General features: G+C 41.1%; 1 protein-coding gene across 5 annotated transcripts in view; it reads left to right on the top strand.

Annotated features, from left to right (window-relative positions):
• The window catches only part of LOC128684185 (probable E3 SUMO-protein ligase RNF212), a 122127-nt gene that overhangs the window by 48904 nt on the left and 53120 nt on the right, over positions 1 to 20103 (top strand). For all 5 annotated transcript variants that reach the window (XM_070094745.1, XM_070094752.1, XM_070094741.1 and 2 more), the window contains one exon: positions 8635 to 8766. In XM_070094745.1, the coding sequence (XP_069950846.1) occupies positions 8635 to 8766 (132 nt within the window). The remainder of the gene's footprint in view (positions 1 to 8634; positions 8767 to 20103) is intronic.

Raw genomic sequence — 20103 nt, 5'->3', positions numbered from 1 at the left:
GTGTTTGATAGGAGTAAATGGAGACAAATGGTTTTTAATACTTGACGTGCTGTTGGAGTGTGAGCAAAGTAACATTTATGAAGGGGTTCAGGGAAACCGGCAGGCCGGACTTGAGTCCTGGAGATGGGAAGTACAGTGCCTGCACTCTGAAGGAGGGGTGTTAATGTTGCAGTTTAAAAACTGTAGTGTAAAGCACCCTTCTGGCAAGACAGTGATGGAGTGAATGATGGTGAAAGTTTTTCTTTTTCGGGCCACCCTGCCTTGGTGGGAATCGGCCAGTGTGATAAATAAAATAAATATTTTGGGGTGAGGGTAAGGCAAACAGCTGAATTTTTATACATCTTTTCTTCACCTCTACTCTGTCCAGTTAGTGATTAATGTTTGAAAACTAATTTTCATATTAACCAAAATTGCAAGTACCTCTTTAGGTATTTGTAATGCTTAGGATAAGATACTTTTCTTCAGCATGATACAATGTTTGCACAAAAGTGAATGGCATTTAGGTGTGAATGCAGAAAGACCCTTAATAGCTAGAGCTTCATTTAAGGAGGTTATTAATAGAATATTCAAGAGGTTGCTAGTAGAATTGCAGTAAATCAACCATTCAAATCATTATGAAGCTGTGTGTAGTCTGTGGTCAGTCAAACAAACAGGCTTCCACATGGGTAAATTGTCATTTTTGTGGAAATTGGTGTCACGCCCCTTGTGCAGATATCCAAGAACTAGCTACAAGCAGTGTTAAAACAGGGAAGTGTTTTTGGGTATGCCCAAATGAGATAAATCTGTGGACTAAAATCACAAGGGTATTAAAAGAGGACAACATCAAAGCTGCTTTCATAGAAAACCTGGAAGCTTTCTACAACAGATGGGAACATAAAAAGTCTGGGCTGAATGGTACTGCCCTTGATACTGGCCATGTAGTCACAAACTGTAAGGCTGGAGATGAAGTCCTGGTAGTCAGTAAATGTGGGGCTGATAGTGCTGTCCTGGGAGACAGTAATGGTGAAGCTGGAGGTGCTGTCCTGGGAGACAGTAATGGTGAAGCTAGAGGTGCTGTCCTGGGAGACAGTGATGGTGAAGCTGGAGATGCTGTCCTGGGAGACAGTAATAGTGAAGCCGGAGATTTTGTCCAGGTAGTCGGGAATTATACGCAGGAAGGAATACATATAAATGACCTCATAGGGGACAGGAGCCATAGTAGGGAAACAAGTGTAGTCAAAGATAAGATAAAACCAATATTGCAAACTAGAAATACCGCAGGAAATAGCAAACAAGAGGACTCCACTAGCAATATTGAGGATATATTACCAAAAACAACTGGTGGGAGCTCCATTGTTGGTGCTAGGGAGGATAGGAGTAAGACAGGGAAACATGCACCAACAGGGAATACAGTCACAGAAACCCAAGGCAAACGGAAACCAAGCCTGTGCACATACTATGCACTTGGTATCTGCTGGCATGGGAAATCTGGAAAAACAGATGGGACGTGCAACTATGACCACCCTAGAAAATGCCATGCCCATATGACAACAGGAAAATGCAAACTCCCTTCCTGTAAGCTTTTTCACCCTGAACTGTGTACCTCTTCAGTACAGGAAAGACTGTGCTATAACTTAAATTGCCAGGCATACCATCTAAAGGGGACAAAAAGATACAAAACATCCAGGCCATGGGAAAACCTGGGTAGCCACAGCCACTCAAGAGGGAGAGGTTTTTTAGTGCCAGGAAGGAAAAAAAACTGGCAGGAAATGGCAGAAATCGTACACCAAATCCAGTCATTCCTGGAGTGGAACCACAGTCGATGGCCTCCACTCCAAACCAACAGATACAGATACTAATGCCGGAAAAAAAATCCCCCCCCCAGTACCAACAATACCACCAGTCCGATAACACAGAACTGCTTAATGCCTCAAATGATGTAGTGGAAGTTTTAGCAGTAAAGGTCGAGAACCAAAACCTAGTCATTGTGGTAGTCTACAAGCCTCTGGATGCAACATCCCAGCAATTCCAGGAACAGCTGTTAAAAATTGACCACTGTCTGGAAAATCTTCCAGCTCCTGCACCCAACATCTTGCTCCTGGGGGATTTCAACTTAAGGCACCTAAAATGGAGGAATATAGCAAATAATATTGTTGCAGTAGTAACACCAGGAGGCAGCTCTGATGAAAACTCACACTCACACGAGCTTTTAAATCTCTGCACAAAATTCAATTTAAACCAGCAAATAATAGAGCCTACTAGACTGGAGAATACACTAGACCTCATCTTCACTAACAGTGATGATCTGATAAGAAATGTCACCATATCAAAAACAATATACTCAGATCACAACATAATTGAGGTTCAGACATGTATGCGTGGAGCCCCAGACCGACATAAGGAGACTAGTCACGAGGGAGCATTCACCAAATTCAACTTCAATAACAAAAACATAAAGTGGGACCAAGTAAACCAAGTCCTAACCGATATAAGCTGGGAAGATATACTAAGCAACACAGACCCCAACTTATGCCTAGAACAGATTAACTCGGTGGCACTCGATGTATGCACAAGGCTTATTCCTCTAAGAAAAAGGAGGAGTAGATGTAAAATAGAAAGAGACAGGTGCTCCCTTTACAGGCGACGGAAAAGAATAACAGAGCGGCTAAAAGAGGTCAATATATCTGAAATGCGTAGGGAGACACTGGTCAGAGAAATAGCAAGCATCGAACTTAAGCTAAAAGAATCCTCTAGGAGTCAGGAATCGCGGGAAGAACTAAAGGCCATAAATGAAATCGAAAGAAACCCAAAGTATTTCTTCTCCTATGCCAAATCAAAATCGAGAACAACGTCCAATATTGGGCCCCTACTTAAACAAGATGGGTCCTACACAGATGACAGCAAGGAAATGAGTGAGCTACTCAAGTCCTAATATGACTCAGTTTTTAGCATGCCGCTAACCAGACTGAGAGTCGAAGATCAAAATGAATTTTTTATGAGAGAGCCACAAAATTTGATTAACACAAGCCTATCCGATGTTATCCTGACGCCAAATGACTTCGAACAGGCGGTAAATGACATGCCCATGCACTCTGCCCCAGGGCCAGACTCATGGAACTCTGTGTTCATCAAGAACTGCAAGAAGCCCCTATCACGAGCCTTTTCCATCCTATGGAGAGGGAGCATGGACACGGGGGTCGTCCCACAGTTACTAAAAACAACAGACATAGCCCCACTCCACAAAGGGGGCAGTAAAGCAACAGCAAAGAACTACAGACCAATAGCACTAACATCCCATATCATAAAAATCTTTGAAAGGGTCCTAAGAAGCAAGATCACCACCCATCTAGAAACCCATCAGTTACACAACCCAGGGCAACATGGGTTTAGAACAGGTTGCTCCTGTCTGTCTCAACTATTGGATCACTACGACAAGGTCCTAAATGCACTAGAAGACAAAAAGAATGCAGATGTAATATATACAGACTTTGCAAAAGCCTTCGACAAGTGTGACCATGGCGTAATAGCGCACAAAATGCGTGCTAAAGGAATAACAGGAAAAGTCGGTCGATGGATCTATAATTTCCTCACTAACAGAACACAGAGAGTAGTCGTCAACAGAGTAAAGTCCGAGGCAGCTACGGTGAAAAGCTCTGTTCCACAAGGCACAGTACTAGCTCCCATCTTGTTCCTCATCCTCATATCCGTCATAGACAAGGATGTCAGCCACAGCACCATGTCTTCCTTTGCAGATGACACCCGAATCTGCATGACAGTGTCTTCCATTGCAGACACTGCAAGGCTCCAGGCGGACATCAACCAAATCTTTCAATGGGCTGCAGAAAACAATATGAAGTTCAACGATGAGAAATTTCAATTACTCAGATATGGTAAACATGAGGAAATTAAATCTTCATCAGAGTACAAAACAAATTCTGGCCACAAAATAGAGCGAAACACCAACGTCAAAGACCTGGGAGTGATCATGTCGGAGGATCTCACCTTCAAGGACCATAACATTGTATCAATCGCATCTGCTAGAAAAATGACAGGATGGATAATGAGAACCTTCAAAACTAGGGAGGCCAAGACCATGATGACACTCTTCAGGTCACTTGTTCTATCTAGGCTGGAATATTGCTGCACACTAACAGCACCTTTCAAGGCAGGTGAAATTGCCGACCTAGAAAATGTACAGAGAACTTTCACGGCGCGCATAACGGAGATAAAAGACCTCAATTACTGGGAGCGCTTGAGGTTCCTAAACCTGTATTCCCTGGAACGCAGGAGGGAGAGATACATGATTATATACACCTGGAAAATCCTAGAGGGACTAGTACCGAACTTGCACACGAAAATCACTCACTACGAAAGCAAAAGACTTGGCAGATGATGCACCATCCCCCCAATGAAAAGCAGGGGTGTCACTAGCACGTTAAGAGACCATACAATAAGTGTCAGGGGCCCGAGACTGTTCAACTGCCTCCCAGCACACATAAGGGGGATTACCAACAGACCCCTGGCAGTCTTCAAGCTGGCACTGGACAAGCACCTAAAGTCAGTTCCTGATCAGCAGGGCTGTGGCTCGTACGTTGGTTTGCGTGCAGCCAGCAGCAACAGCCTGGTTGATCAGGCTCTGATCCACCAGGAGGCCTGGTCACAGACCGGGCCGCGGGGGCATTGACCCCCGGAACTCACTCCAGGTAAACTCTAGGTCCAGGTAATAAACAGAGCATTTCAGGCAAACTTAAGACTAACCTAAGATTAAAAAGGCAGTGACAAATTGAGAGGGTTTTATCTATCCAATATTGGGTGGTATAAGTATAAATTTAGAAATTACAATGAATACAAGAGAATTGAATATCCTGTTAGTATGTGCTGTATGGCTTCTTATCAAGTTTGTTTGTTTAAAGAATTACAGGTGTGATTATGATTATAGGTAATGACGATTCTTGGATGTTAACATAAAGGAAACACAATCAGTGTCTTAATGATTGAGAGGATTACAGATATTAAGAATAAGATTATATTGTTTTACATATGTTTATAACATTGTTAATATGGATATGTAGTTTTCACATATGACAAAGTACTTTACTAACACATGAAGCGTATTAACAAGTGAACATTGTAACTACTCCTGCAACTACATTAGCACACGAGATGTGTTAACCAATGTTTTAAATTCCCCCTTCATGTGTTTGCAATTCCTGAGAACAGTGGGAGAAAGATTCTACTAGAGGTTGAATTTGAATTTAAGGCTGGGGTTTCCCAGAGGACACAAACATCAACTATTTAGATTAGAGTAAACCTCTTGGCCTAGACTGCTATTGAAAATATGTAGGGTCTGTTCTGAAGTCAATAAGTGGGATGCCATTCTCCTTTTTATGGTACTTTTCTTGGGTACTTAAATTACATTATTATTTTCTTTGCTACATGTGTTCAACAGACATTTGATCTTTTTGTTAATAGTGACTTTTATTTTTCCCTTGTGTTGTCTTACTGTGATTTTCATTTCATATTTTGTCAGTTAATGATTTTTTTTTTTTTTAACAAGTCGGCCATCTCCCACCAAGGCAGGGTGACCCAAAAAGAAAGAAAATCCCCAAAAAGAAAATACTCTCATCATCATTCAACGCTTTCACCTCACACACATAATCACTGTTTTTGCAGGGGTGACCAGAATACAACAGTTTAGAAGTATATACGTATAAAAATACACAATATATCCCTCCAAACTGCCAATATCCCAAACTCCTCCTTTATAGTGCAGGTATTGTACTTCCCATTTCCAGGACTCAAGTCCGGTTATATAAAATAACCGGTTTCCCTGAATCCCTTCACTAAATATTACCCTGCTCACACTCCAAAAGCTCATCAGGTCCCAAATACCATTCGTCTCCATTCACTCCTATCTAACATGCTCATGCACGCTTGCTGGAAGTCCAAACCCCTCACCCACAACACCTCCTTTACCCCCTCCCTCCAACCTTTTTGAGGATGACCCCTACCCAGCCTTCCTTCCCCTACAGATTTATACACTCTCCATGTCATTCTACTTTGATCCATTCTCTCTAAATGACCAAACCACCTCAACAAACCCTCTTCAGCCTCTGACTAATACTTTTATAAAATCCACACCTTCTAATTTCCACACTCCGAATTTTCTGCATAATATTTACACCACACATTGCCCTTAGACAGGACATCTCCACTGCCTCCAACTGCCTCTTTGCTGCAGCATTTACAACCCAAGCTTCACACCCATATAAGAGTGTTGGTGCTACTATACTTTCACACATTCCCTTCTTCGCACCACTCACCTTTTTTCCTTCATCAATTCTATGATTAACTTCATCCTTCATAAATCTATCCGCTGACACGTCAACTCCCAAATATCTGAAAACATTTATTTCTTCCATACTCCTCCTCCCCAATTTGATATCCAATTTTTCTTTATCTAAATCATTTGATACTCTCATCACCTTACTGTTTTCTATGTTCACTTTCAACTTTCTACCTTTATACACACTCCCAAATTCGTCCACTAACCTTTGCAATTTTTCTTTAGAATCTCCCATAAGCACAGTATCATAACCAAAAAGTAACTGTGTCACTTCCCATTTTGTATTTAATTCCCCATAATTTAATCCCACCCCTCTCCCGAACACCCTAGCATTTACTTCTTTTACTACCCCATCTATAAATATATTAAACAACCATGGTGACATTACACATCCCTGTCTAAGACCTACTTTTACCAGGAAGTAATCTCCCTATCTTATACACACCCCAACCTGAGCCTCACTATCCTTATAAAAACTCTTTACAGCATTTAGTAACTTACCACATATTCCATATACAGTGGACCCCCGCATACCGTACGCATTGCATACCGTTCAATCCGCATACCGCTCACTTTTATCGCAAAAATTTTGCCTCGCATACCGCCCAAAAACCCGCTCACCGCTCTTCGTCCGAGATGCGTCCAATGTGTGCCCTTAGCCAGCCTCACATGTGCCGCCGGTGGCATTGTTTACCAGCCAGCCTCCGCGGTAACATCCAAGCATACAATCGGAACATTTCGTATTATTACAGTGTTTTTGGTGATTTTATGTGCAAAATAAGTGACCATGGGCCCCAAGAAAGCTTCTAGTGCCAACCCTACAGCAATAAGGGTGAGAATTACTATAGAGATGAAGAAAAAGATCATTGATAAGTATGAAAGTGGAGTGCGTGTCTCCGAGCTGGCCAGGTTGTATAATAAACCCCAATCAACCATCGCTACTATTGGTGGTACAGCTGCTGCTGCACTGTCAGCTGCTGCTGCTGCTGTAGCACCGTCAGCTGCTGCTGCTGCTGTACCACCGTCAGCTGCTGCTGCTGCTGTAGTACCGTCTGCTGCTGCTGTAGTACCGTCTGCTGCTGCTGTAGCATCGTCTGCTGCTGCTGTAGCATCGTCTGCTGCTGCTGTAGCACTGTCAGCTGCTGCTGCTGCTGCTGCTGTAGCACCGTTGTTGGTGTGGCTTATTGAGAATACCAAGAAACAATTAACCCCAGAGGATTTGCCACCCAGGATAACCCAAAAAAGTCAGTGTCATCGAAGACTGTCTAACTTATTTCCATTGGGGTCCTTAATCTTGTCTCCCAGGATGCAACCCACACCAGTCGACTAACACCCAGGTGAACAGGGAAAAATGCCTGGAACTAGTGCTCATATTGGTGAATTTAAAGCCAGCAAAGGTTGGTTTGAGAGATTTAAGAATCGTAGTGGCATACACAGTGTGATAAGGCCTGTTCTGGAAGAAAATGCCAAACAGGACCTACAGTACTCAGGAGGAAAAGGCACTCCCAGGACACAGTGTCTCATCAGTCATTGCTGCATCTTCAATAAAGGTAAGTGTCATTTATTCTTCATTTAGTAGAGTAGTACATGCACAATATATACTGTGCATGTACTACTCTACTGTTGTGCATGTATCCTTCTCTTTGTGTGTAGGAAAATGTATATTTCATGTGGTAAAATTTTTTTTTTCATACTTTTGGGTGTCTTGCACGGATTAATTTGATTTCCATTATTTCTTATGGGGAAAATTCATTCGCATACCGATCATTTCGCATAACAATGAGCCCTCTTGCACAGATTAAAGTCGCTATGCGGGGGTCCACTGTACTTGCAAAATCTGCCACATTGCTCTCCTATCCACTCTATCATATGCTTTTTCTAAATCCATAAATGCAATAAAAACTTCCCTACCTTTATCAAAATACTGTTCACATATATGCTTCAATGTAAACACTTGATTTACATATCCCCTACCCACTCTAAAACCTCCTTGCTCATCCGCAATTCTACATTCTGTCTTACCTCTAATTCTTTCAATAATAACCCTACCATACACTTTTACTGGTATACTCAGTAAACTTATTCCTCTGTAATTTTTACAGTCTCTTGTCCCCCTTCCCTATATATAAAGGGACTATACACGCTCTCCGCCAATTCCTAGGTACCTTCTCCTCTTTCATACATTTATTAAACAAAAATACCAACCATTCCAACACTTTGTCCTCCCCTGCTTTTAACATTTCAGTTAATGATATGATTATTAATTTACAAACTATAATGACAATTATATTTTTTGCATTATCTTACAGATGAAGCCAGAAACAGAAATATTCTTTTTGGAGCCTGGGGTATTACTCAAAAGACAACACACTCAAATTAACCGTCTGCTAGATTTTCAAAAAGACCATCGTGTTCGATTACTTTCATTCCACAGGAAAGTAGTAAGTTATTTTTCCATGATATGCAAAGTTATCCATGTGTACATAATGCATCTGGAGTCATCTGAATAAATTTAGTTAATTTGCTCTGATTTCTGTAGACCTCATAAATATTTAAAATTAGTTTACTTGGTGTTGCAGTAACATTTGAAGCAGGATGGTATACATAGGTACTAAATCTCATGAACATATAAATTTATTTTTAACCCTTTTAGGGTCGGTAGGCCCTCTCCTAAACTTGTTCAGGGTCGGAAATTTTTCGAAGAAAAAAATTATTTTTTCTTATGAAATGATAGAGAATCTTTTCCTGATCATAATGACACCAAAATTATGAAATTTGATGGAAAACTTACGGAATTATGCTCTCACAAAGTTAGTGGTCTCAACGATGTTTACGCATTGGCGATTTTGCCCACTTTGAGCTGTATTTTGAGCCAATTCCAATGTACCAGTCAACAAAAATCATGACTATTTTGCTAGAACTCCATTTTTTCTATCAAATGAGTACAAGAAACCACCCATTTACTGATTTCAGCTATCCAATAAAGTGGTCAGGAATTGGCAATTTTGCCAGTTTTGCACAAATTTCAAAAGATGCCACTTTCCAAATAGGGTCCAGAATAAACAAGACAGACATTCCTGGCACTAAAATAACATTTTTTCTGTTCATTAGTCACATCCCCAGGCATCTCTTACATTTCTTTTGCTTTCCACTTTGAATTTTTTATTCTCAAAAAAAAAAAATAGAAGATTTACTGTTATGCAGACTATTGCATTAGTGTAGAAATGGTATAAATAGTATCAGCACACTTGTGAAAGAATATTAGACTCACCAGTTGATGTGTATTGGACTTTTGGCATGATTTGTTTACTTTTGAACTTTGGCAAAAATCAAACATTTCTGCTACTTTGAGCTCAATTTCAAGGTACTTTTCATTGTGAAACCAATCAAAATCATCTCAATTTCTGTAATATGTCTTCCATTCTATAAAATGAGATCAGGAAAACTAGAATACAACCATCAATAGCATACGAAAATACACTGCAAAGTCGCTGTTTTAAAGCAAAAACACGGTCGAAGTTTTTTTTTTTTCTCATTATGCACTGTGTGCTGCAGGATTTTTTTATACTGTGCACACTGACCACATAAACCCATTCTTTCATATGTAGGCCTACTAGCTTTCTCTTGCTAGATTTGAAGGAGCTAGAATTTATGCGTACTAGTATGGCACCAACCCTGGCATGCAAGATGTACTAGTACGGCACCAACCTTGAAAGGGTTAATATTCACTTGGATTAGTAATCTACAGTGGACCATCGGTTATTGGCTGTAATCCGTTCCAGAAGGTCGGCCTAAATCCAAAAAAGAAATAATGTAAATACAATTAATCCTTTCCAGATACCCAAAAATATTATCAAAAAATACATTTTTTAACCCCTTCAGGGTCCAAGGCCAAAATCTGAAGTGGTGCTCCAGTGTCCAAGAAATTTTGAAAAAAAAAAAAAAATTATTTTTTTTCTTAGAGAATTAAAGAGTATATTTTTGTGAAGGTAATAAAACAAAAATTTTTTTTCTGATCAGTACTTACCGAGATACAACGGCGGGAAGTTGACCCAAAATGACCGGGTGGCGGCAACATAAGTGACTTCAGCAAAATCCCATTTTTTTTTTTTTTTACGTTTTTTATACTTTTTTCTTTTCAAATTTTTTACTTTTTCTAATAACATCTGTGGCCTGTGAGACCAGTATAATGTATATTGTATAAGTGTACACTCATTGTATTCAACACAATAACTGCACTAATTTGTTTATCATTATATTGCTTACAAAACTTGTTGACAAGTTTATTGTAAACAAAATGATGAAAATATTAGTGCAGTTATTGTGTTGAATACAATGGTACCATATAGTACGATATGGTACAATGGTATCATAGGGTGCAATTATACCATATGGTACAATGGCACCATATGGTACAATGGCACCATATGATACAATGGTGCCATATGGTACAGTGGCACATGATACAATGGTGTTATATGACACAATGGTCCATATGGTACAGTGGCACATGATACAATGGTGTTATATGACACAATGGTCCATATGGTACAATGGCACTATTTGGTACAATGGTACCATATGGTGCAATGGTACCATATGGTGTAATGGTACCATATGATGCAATGGTACCATATGGTACATTGTACCATACAGTACAATGATACCATATGGTTCATTGTGCCAAATGGTACTATATGGTACTGTACCTAAAATGGAGGAATATAGCAAATAATATTGTTGCAGTAATAACACCAAGAGGCAGCTCTGATGAAGACTCACACTCACACGAGCTTTTAAATCTGCACAAAATTCAATTTAAACCAGCAAATAATAGAGCCTACTAGACTGGAGAATACACTAGACCTCATCTTCACTAACAATGATGATCTGATAAGAAATGTCACCATATCAAAAACGATATACTCAGATCACAACATAATTGAGGTTCAGACGTGTGCGCGGAGCCCCAGACCGACATAATGAGATTAGTCACGAGGGAGCATTCACCAAATTCAACTTCAATAACAAAAACATAAAGTGGGACCAAGTAAACCAAGTCCTAACCGATATAAGCTGGGAAGATATACTAAGCAACACAGACCCCAACTTATGCCTAGAACAGATTAACTTGGTGGCACTCGATGTATGCACAAGGCTTATTCCTCTAAGAAAAAGGAGGAGTAGATGTAAAATAGAAAGAGACAGGCTCTCCCTTTACAGGGGACGGAAAAGAAAAACAGAGCGGCTAAAAGAGGTCAATATATGTGAAATGCGTATGGAGACACTGGTCAGAGAAATAGCAAGCATCGAACTTAAGCTAAAGGAATCTTATAGGAGTCAGGAATCGTGGGAAGAACTAAAAGCCATAAATGAAATCGAAAGAAACCCAAAGTATTTCTTCTCCTATGCCAAATCAAAGTCGAGAAAAACGTCCAGTATTGGGCCCCTACTTAACCCTTTGACTGTCGCGGTCGTATTATTTTTTATTATTATTATCACACTGGCCGATTCCCACCAAGGCAGGGTGGCCCGAAAAAGAAAAACTTTCACCATCATTCACTCCATCACTGTCTTGCCAGAAGGGTGCTTTTCACTACAGTTTTTAAACTGCAACATTAACACCCCTCCTTCAGAGTGCAGGCACTGTACTTCCCATCTCGAGGACTCAAGTCCGGCCTGCCGGTTTCCCTGAATCCCTTCATAAATGTTACTTTGCTCACACTCCAACAGCACGTCAAGTATTAAAAACCATTTGTCTCCATTCACTCCTATCAAACACGCTCACGCATGCCTGCTGGAAGTCCAAGCCCCTCACACACAAAACCTCCTTTACCCCCTCCCTCCAACCTTTCCTAGGCCGACCCCTACCCCGCCTTCCTTCCACTACAGACTGATACACTCTTGAAGTCATTCTGTTTCGCTCCATTCTCTCTACATGTCCGAACCACCTCAACAACCCTTCCTCAGCCCTCTGGACAACAGTTTTGGTAATCCCGCACCTCCTCCTAACTTCCAAACTAGGAATTCTCTGCATTATATTCACACCACACATTGCCCTCAGACATGACATCTCCACTGCCTCCAGCCTTCTCCTCGCTGCAACATTCATCACCCACGCTTCACACCCATATAAGAGCGTTGGTAAAACTATACTCTCATACATTCCCCTCTTTGCCTCCAAGGACAAAGTTCTTTGTCTCCACAGACTCCTAAGTGCACCACTCACTCTTTTTCCCTCATCAATTCTATGATTCACCTCATCTTTCATAGACCCATCCGCTGACACGTCCACTCCCAAATATCTGAATACGTTCACCTCCTCCATACTCTCTCCCTCCAATCTGATATTCAATCTTTCATCACCTAATCTTTTTGTTATCCTCATAACCTTACTCTTTCCTGTATTCACTTTTAATTTTCTTTTTTTGCACACCCTACCAAATTCATCCACCAATCTCTGCAACTTCTCTTCAGAATCTCCCAAGAGCACAGTGTCATCAGCAAAGAGCAGCTGTGACAACTCCCACTTTGTGTGTGATTCTTTATCTTTTAACTCCACGCCTCTTGCCAAGACCCTCGCATTTACTTCTCTTACAACCCCATCTATAAATATATTAAACAACCACGGTGACATCACACATCCCTGTCTAAGGCCTACTTTTACTGGGAAAAAATTTCCCTCTTTCCTACATACTCTAACTTGAGCCTCACTATCCTCGTAAAAACTCTTCACTGCTTTCAGTAACCTACCTCCTACACCATACACTTGCAACATCTGCCACATTGCCCCCCTATCCACCCTGTCATATGCCTTTTCCAAATCCATAAATGCCACAAAGACCTCTTTAGCCTTATCTAAATACTGTTCACTTATATGTTTCACTGTAAACACCTGGTCCACACACCCCCTACCTTTCCTAAAGCCTCCTTGTTCATCTGCTATCCTATTCTCCGTCTTACTCTTAATTCTTTCAATAATAACTCTACCATACACTTTACCAGGTATACTCAACAGACTTATCCCCCTATAATTTTTGCACTCTCTTTTATCCCCTTTGCCTTTATACAAAGGAACTATGCATGCTCTCTGCCAATCCCTAGGTACCTTACCCTCTTCCATACATTTATTAAATAATTGCACCAACCACTCCAAAACTATATCCCCACCTGCTTTTAACATTTCTATCTTTATCCCATCAATCCCGGCTGCCTTACCCCCTTTCATTTTACCTACTGCCTCACGAACTTTCCCCCCACTCACAACTGGCTCTTCCTCACTCCTACAAGATGTTATTCCTCCTTGCCCTATACACGAAATCACAGCTTCCCTATCTTCATCAACATTTAACAATTCCTCAAAATATTCCCTCCATCTTCCCAATACCTCTAACTCTCCATTTAATAACTCTCCTCTCCTATTTTTAACTGACAAATCCATTTGTTCTCTAGGCTTTCTTAACTTGTTAATCTCACTCCAAAACTTTTTCTTATTTTCAACAAAATTTGTTGATAACATCTCACCCACTCTCTCATTTGCTCTCTTTTTACATTGCTTCACCACTCTCTTAACCTCTCTCTTTTTCTCTATATACTCTTCCCTCCTTGCATCACTTCTACTTTGTAAAAACTTCTCATATGCTAACTTTTTCTCCCTTACTACTCTCTTTACATCATCATTCCACCAATCGCTCCTCTTCCCTCCTGTACCGACTTTCCTGTAACCACAAACTTCTGCTGAACACTCTAACACTACATTTTTAAACCTACCCCATACCTCTTCGACCCCATTGCCTATGCTCTCATTAGCCCATCTATCCTCCAATAGCTGTTTATATCTTACCCTAACTGCCTCCTCTTTTAGTTTATAAACCTTCACCTCTCTCTTCCCTGATGCTTCTATTCTCCTTGTATCCCATCTACCTTTTACTCTCAGTGTAGCTACAACTAGAAAGTGATCTGATATATCTGTGGCCCCTCTATAAACATGTACATCCTGAAGTCTACTCAACAGTCTTTTATCTACCAATACATAATCCAACAAACTACTGTCATTTTGCCCTACATCATATCTTGTATACTTATTTATCCTCTTTTTCTTAAAATATGTATTACCTATAACTAAACCCCTTTCTATACAAAGTTCAATCAAAGGGCTCCCATTATCATTTACACCTGGCACCCCAAACTTACCTACCACACCCTCTCTAAAAGTTTCTCCTACTTTAGCATTCAGGTCCCCTACCACAATTACTCTCTCACTTGGTTCAAAGGCTCCTATACATTCACTTAACGTCTCCCAAAATCTCTCTCTCTCCTCTGCATTCCTCTCTTCTCCAGGTGCATACACGCTTATTATGACCCACTTCTCGCATCCAACCTTTACTTTAATCCACATAATTCTTGAATTTACACATTCATATTCTCTTTTCTCCTTCCATAACTGATCATTTAACATTACTGCTACCCCTTCCTTTGCTCTAACTCTCTCAGATACTCCAGATTTAATCCCATTTATTTCCCCCCACTGAAACTCTCCTACCCCCTTCAGCTTTGTTTCGCTTAGGGCCAGGACATCCAACTTCTTTTCATTCATAACATCAGCAATCATCTGTTTCTTGTCATCCGCACTACATCCACGCACATTTAAGCATCCCAGTTTTATAAAGTTTTTCTTCTTCTCTTTTTTAGTAAATGTCTACAGGAGAAGGGGTTACCAGCCCATTGCTCCCGGCATTTTAGTCGCCTCATACGACACGCATGACTTACGGAGGAAAGATTCTTTTCCACTTCCCCATGGACAATAGAAGAAATAAAGAAGAACAAGAGCTATTTAGAAAAAGGAGAAAAACCTAGATGTATGTATATATATATGCATGTGCATGTCTGTGAAGTGTGACCAAAGTGTAAGTAGGAGTAGCAAGATATCCCTGTTATCTAGCGTGTTTATGAGACAGAAAAAGAAACCAGCAATCCTACCATCATGCAAAACAGTTACAGGTTTTTGTTTCACAGTCATCTGGCAGGACGGTAGTACTTCCCTGGGTGGTTGCTGTCTGCCAACGTACATATAAGCGGTCGTATATGTACGTCATAGGAGATACCATGTTTGACGTATCTGTACGCGTAAATTCTAGTGGCTTCAAATCAAACAGGAGAAAGCTGGTAGGCCCACATGTGAGAGAATGGGTCTCCATGGTCAGTGTGTACCATATAAAAAAAATCGGGGAGCCAGTGGTGCATTGTGGGAATACCATTTCAGTCGTCCTTTTTCAGCATGTCTAGCGGTAAGAAATATGTGACTTCCCAGCAAATCTGGGACTCTTCTCTTCCCAAGTGATGCTCTAACACAGATGGAAGTGTCAATGAAGATCAATTTCATGATTTCGAGGAGTTTGAGACCAAAAGCAATGGAGGAGGAGGAGGAGGAAGAGGAGGAGGAGGAGGAAGAAGAGGAGGAGGAGGAAGAAGAGGAGGAGGAAGAAGAGGAGGAGGAAGGAAGGAGGAAGAGGAAGGAAGGAGGAGTGAGGAGGAGGAAGGAGGGAGGAGGAAGAAGGAGGGAGGAGGAAGAAGGAGGGAGGAGGAAGAAGGAGGGAGGAGGTGGAAGGAGGGAGGAGGAGGAATTAGGGAGGAAGGAGGGAGGGAGGAGGAGGAGGAAGGTGGAAGGAGGAGGAAGAAGAAGAAGAAGAAGAAGAATAATAGGAATAATAATAATAATAATAATAACAACACCTAATACCTAATAATAATAATATGTAATAATATGTTCCCTTGAGGCATGAAAACAGTTCACCCCATGACAGTGACAAGATAAGGGGAGATAACATCTGATAAGAGCTGACCTTTGATGAGCGTAAAGGAGGGTGGAGGGAGGGGGGCAGCTGTCCATCTGTCAAGAGCCAGGAGGAGGAGAAGGAGGAGAAGAAGGAGGAGGAGAAGAAGGAGGAGGAGGAGGAGGAGAAGATGACGACGAACAAACATTTGTCTGTCTGTCTATTTGTCTGTCTGCCAAACTCACTGTCTATCCGTCTAGCTCTGTCTCAGAGAGAGCCACAAGACTGTGTCATCATCACGTTTACTCACATCTTCAAGCAGAGTATAGCACTTTGTCTGGATTTTTTGGGTTATCCTAGGTAATTTACACTATGTATAGTTGTATTTATGTGTACCTGTGAGACAGAGATAGACAGAGAGAGAGAAAGAGAGACAGATTGAAAGAGATAGAATGAGGGAGAAAGATAATTAGATAGAATGGAGGGGGAAGCAGCATCCGACCCCATTGTTTTGACAGGCGGTAGGGGGAGTGACTAATGAGACAATATGTCATTTTGACAGCTGCCCACTCCTGACTCAAAACAATTATAAGCCACACACTCGCACACAAGACAAGCTTGCTGAAGGGTGATAATAGCAGTTTTATGAAAGTATCTAGTGACTATATATGTGTATATATATTATAGAAACCAGAAGCAAGAAGGGAAGGCAGGAATGAAGGAAGGACTAGATGAAAGGAAGGAAAAAAGTAATGAAGGAATGTAGGAAGAGAGGTGGAATGCCCTCCAGGTAGGAAAGGAATGAAGGAAATTAGGAAGGAAGGAATGATGACACACGACCATTTACCTAGGATAACTACATAACACAACTGCCTGCTAATACTTTGAAGAAAACTGCTCAGACCAGGTGTTTTGTCTTTGCACATAAAAACTTCAACAAAAATGCTCACACACTGATTTTATGTGTGAGAGTGTAAAACACCACTGTGTATGACACCATGTTTTATGTTTGAGGAGTGTAAAACACCACTGTGTATGACACCATGTTTTATGTGTGAGGAGTGTAAAACACCACTGTGTATGACACCATGTTTTATGTGTGAGGAGTGTAAAACACCACTGTGTATGACACCATGTTTTATGTGTGAGGAGTGTAAAACACTGTGTATGACACCATGTTTTATGTGTGAGAGTGTAAAACACCACTGTGTATGACACCATGTTTCACAGAGTTCCACAAGCTACAGAACTTCTAGGAATATATTCAGTGACTGTATATTGGTATATATGTTATAGAACAATAGTAATAAAAAATTTTTTGTATTGTTTGTTTTTGTAAACAAGTTTTGTAAACAATATATTGATAATTATGTTTGTGTGCTTATTGTGTTGTATACAACGAGTGTATATATGTACATTGCACCTTACTTTGGTCTCACAGGCCACATAAGTTATGTGAAAAAATAAAATAGTGAAAAAAACAACAAACCTTCAAATACAAGTAAACTAAAGTTTACGGGGTGAGCGGCAGTCGCCGCTGTTGCCATACGCGGCTCATTTTCTGCAAACTTCATGCCTCTATATCTCGGTAAGTACTGATAGGAAAATTTTTTTTTTGGGACTAAAACAATCAGAAAAATAATGTTAACATTTTCATAAGAAAAAATAATTTTTTTTTTTTCGAATATTTTGCGACACCAGGAGACACTTCAGGATTGGGCCTTTCGACAGTCAAAGGGTTAAACAAGATGGGTCCTACACAGATGACAGCAAGGAAATAAGTGAGCTACTCAAGTCCCAATATGACTCAGTTTTTAGCAAACCGCTAACCAGACTGAGAGTCGAAGATCAAAATGAATTTTTTATGAGAGAGCCACAGAATTTGGTTAACACAAGCCTATCTGATGTTATCCTGACACCAAATGACTTCGAACAGGCGATAAATGACATGCCCATGCACTCTGCCCCAGGGCCAGACTCATGGAACTCAGTGTTCATCAAGAACTGCAAGAAGCCCCTATCACGAGCCTTTACCATCCTATGGAGAGGGAGCATGGACACGGGGGTCGTCCCACAGTTACTAAAAACAACAGACATAGTCCCACTCCACAGAGGGGGCAGTAAAGCATCAGCAAAGAACTACAGACCAAAAGCACTAACATCCCATATCATAAAAATCTTTGAAAGGGTCCTAAGAAGCAAGATCACCACCCATCTAGAAACCCATCAGTTACACAACCCAGGGCAACATGGGTTTAGAACAGGTCGCTCCTGTCTGTCTCAACTATTGGATCACTACGACAAGGTCCTAGATGCACTAGAAGACAAAAAGAATGCAGATGTAATATATACAGACTTTGCAAAAGCCTTCGACAAGTGTGACCATGGCGTAATAGCGCACAAAATGCATGCTAAAGGAATAACAGGAAAAGTCGGTCGATGGATCTATAATTTCCTCACTAACAGAACACAGAGAGTAGTAGTCAACAGAGTAAAGTCTGAGGCAGCTACGGTGAAAAGCTCTGTTCCACAAGGCACAGTACTCGCTCCCATCTTGTTCCTTATCCTCATATCTGACATAGACAAGGATGTCAGCCACAACACTGTGTCTTCCTTTGCAGATGACACCCGAATCTGCATGACAGTGTCTTCCATTGCAGACACTGCAAGGCTCCAGGCGGACATCAACCAAATCTTTCAGTGGGCTGCAGAAAACAATCTGAAGTTCAACGATGAGAAATTTCAATTACTCAGATATGGTAAACACGAGGAAATTAAATCTTCATCAGAGTACAAAACAAATTCTGGCCACAAAACAGAGTGAAACACCAACGTCAAAGACCTGGGAGTGATCATGTCGGAGGATCTCACCTTCAAGGACCATAACATTGTATCAGTCTCATCTGCTAGAAAAATGACAGGATGGATAATGAGAACCTTCAAAACTAGGGAGGCCAAACCCATGATGACACTCTTCAGGTCACTTGTTCTATCTAGGCTGGAATATTGCTGCACACTAACAGCACCTTTCAAGGCAGGTGAAATTGCTGACCTAGAAAATGTACAGAGAACCTTCACGGCGCGCATAACGGAGATAAAACACCTCAATTACTGGGAGCGCTTGAGGTTCCTAAACCTGTATTCCCTGGAATGCAGGCGGGAGAGATACATGATTATATACACCTGGAAAATCCTAGAGGGACTAGTACCGAACTTGCACACGAAAATCACTCACTACGAAAGCAAAAGACTTGGCAGACGATGCAACATCCCCCCAATGAAAAGCAGGGGTGTCACTAGCACGTTAAGAGACCATACAATAAGTGTCAGGGGCCCGAGACTGTTCAACTGCCTCCCAGCATACATAAGGGGGATTACCAACAGACCCCTGGCAGTCTTCAAGCTGGCACTGGACAAGCACCTAAAAGTCGGTTCCTGACCAGCTGGGCTGTGACTCGTACGGTGGTTTGCGTGCAGCCAGCAGTAACAGCCTGGTTGATCAGGCTCTGATCCACCAGGAGGCCTGGTCACAGACCGGGCCGCGGGGGCGTTGACCCCCGGAACTCTCTCCAGGTAAACTCCAGTTGTTTACAACAAAATATGCAAAAATATTGTACAGTGGAACCTCAAATATCGAACTTTCTTCGGTCCAGAAAGCTGTTCGAGTGCCTTTACCGAATGAATTTATCCCCATCAAGAATAATGTAAATTAGATTAGTCCATTTCAGACCCTCAAAAATACACTTATAAAAGCACTTACAAAAATACACTTACATAATTGGTCGTGTTTGGAGCAGTTCGATTTTTGAGGTTCCACTGTATATTAGTAATGCTCTATTATATATTTACAAGTGTACAGGAACTTGACGTGTTCCTTGAGGTGGATGACAAAGCACTTTGTCTCCCATCGCCACTCAGTCTTGGCTGGTGTCTCATGCCACCAACACCTATTGACCATATGACATGGTATCATATGTTACAGGGTACCATATGGTACAATGTACT

The sequence above is a fragment of the Cherax quadricarinatus genome, chromosome 4, assembly GCF_038502225.1.
Source record: "Cherax quadricarinatus isolate ZL_2023a chromosome 4, ASM3850222v1, whole genome shotgun sequence".
Classification (NCBI taxonomy): domain Eukaryota; kingdom Metazoa; phylum Arthropoda; class Malacostraca; order Decapoda; family Parastacidae; genus Cherax; species Cherax quadricarinatus.
The sequence above is the reverse complement of the archived record's forward strand: the minus strand, read 5'-3'. Positions and strand labels throughout refer to the sequence as shown.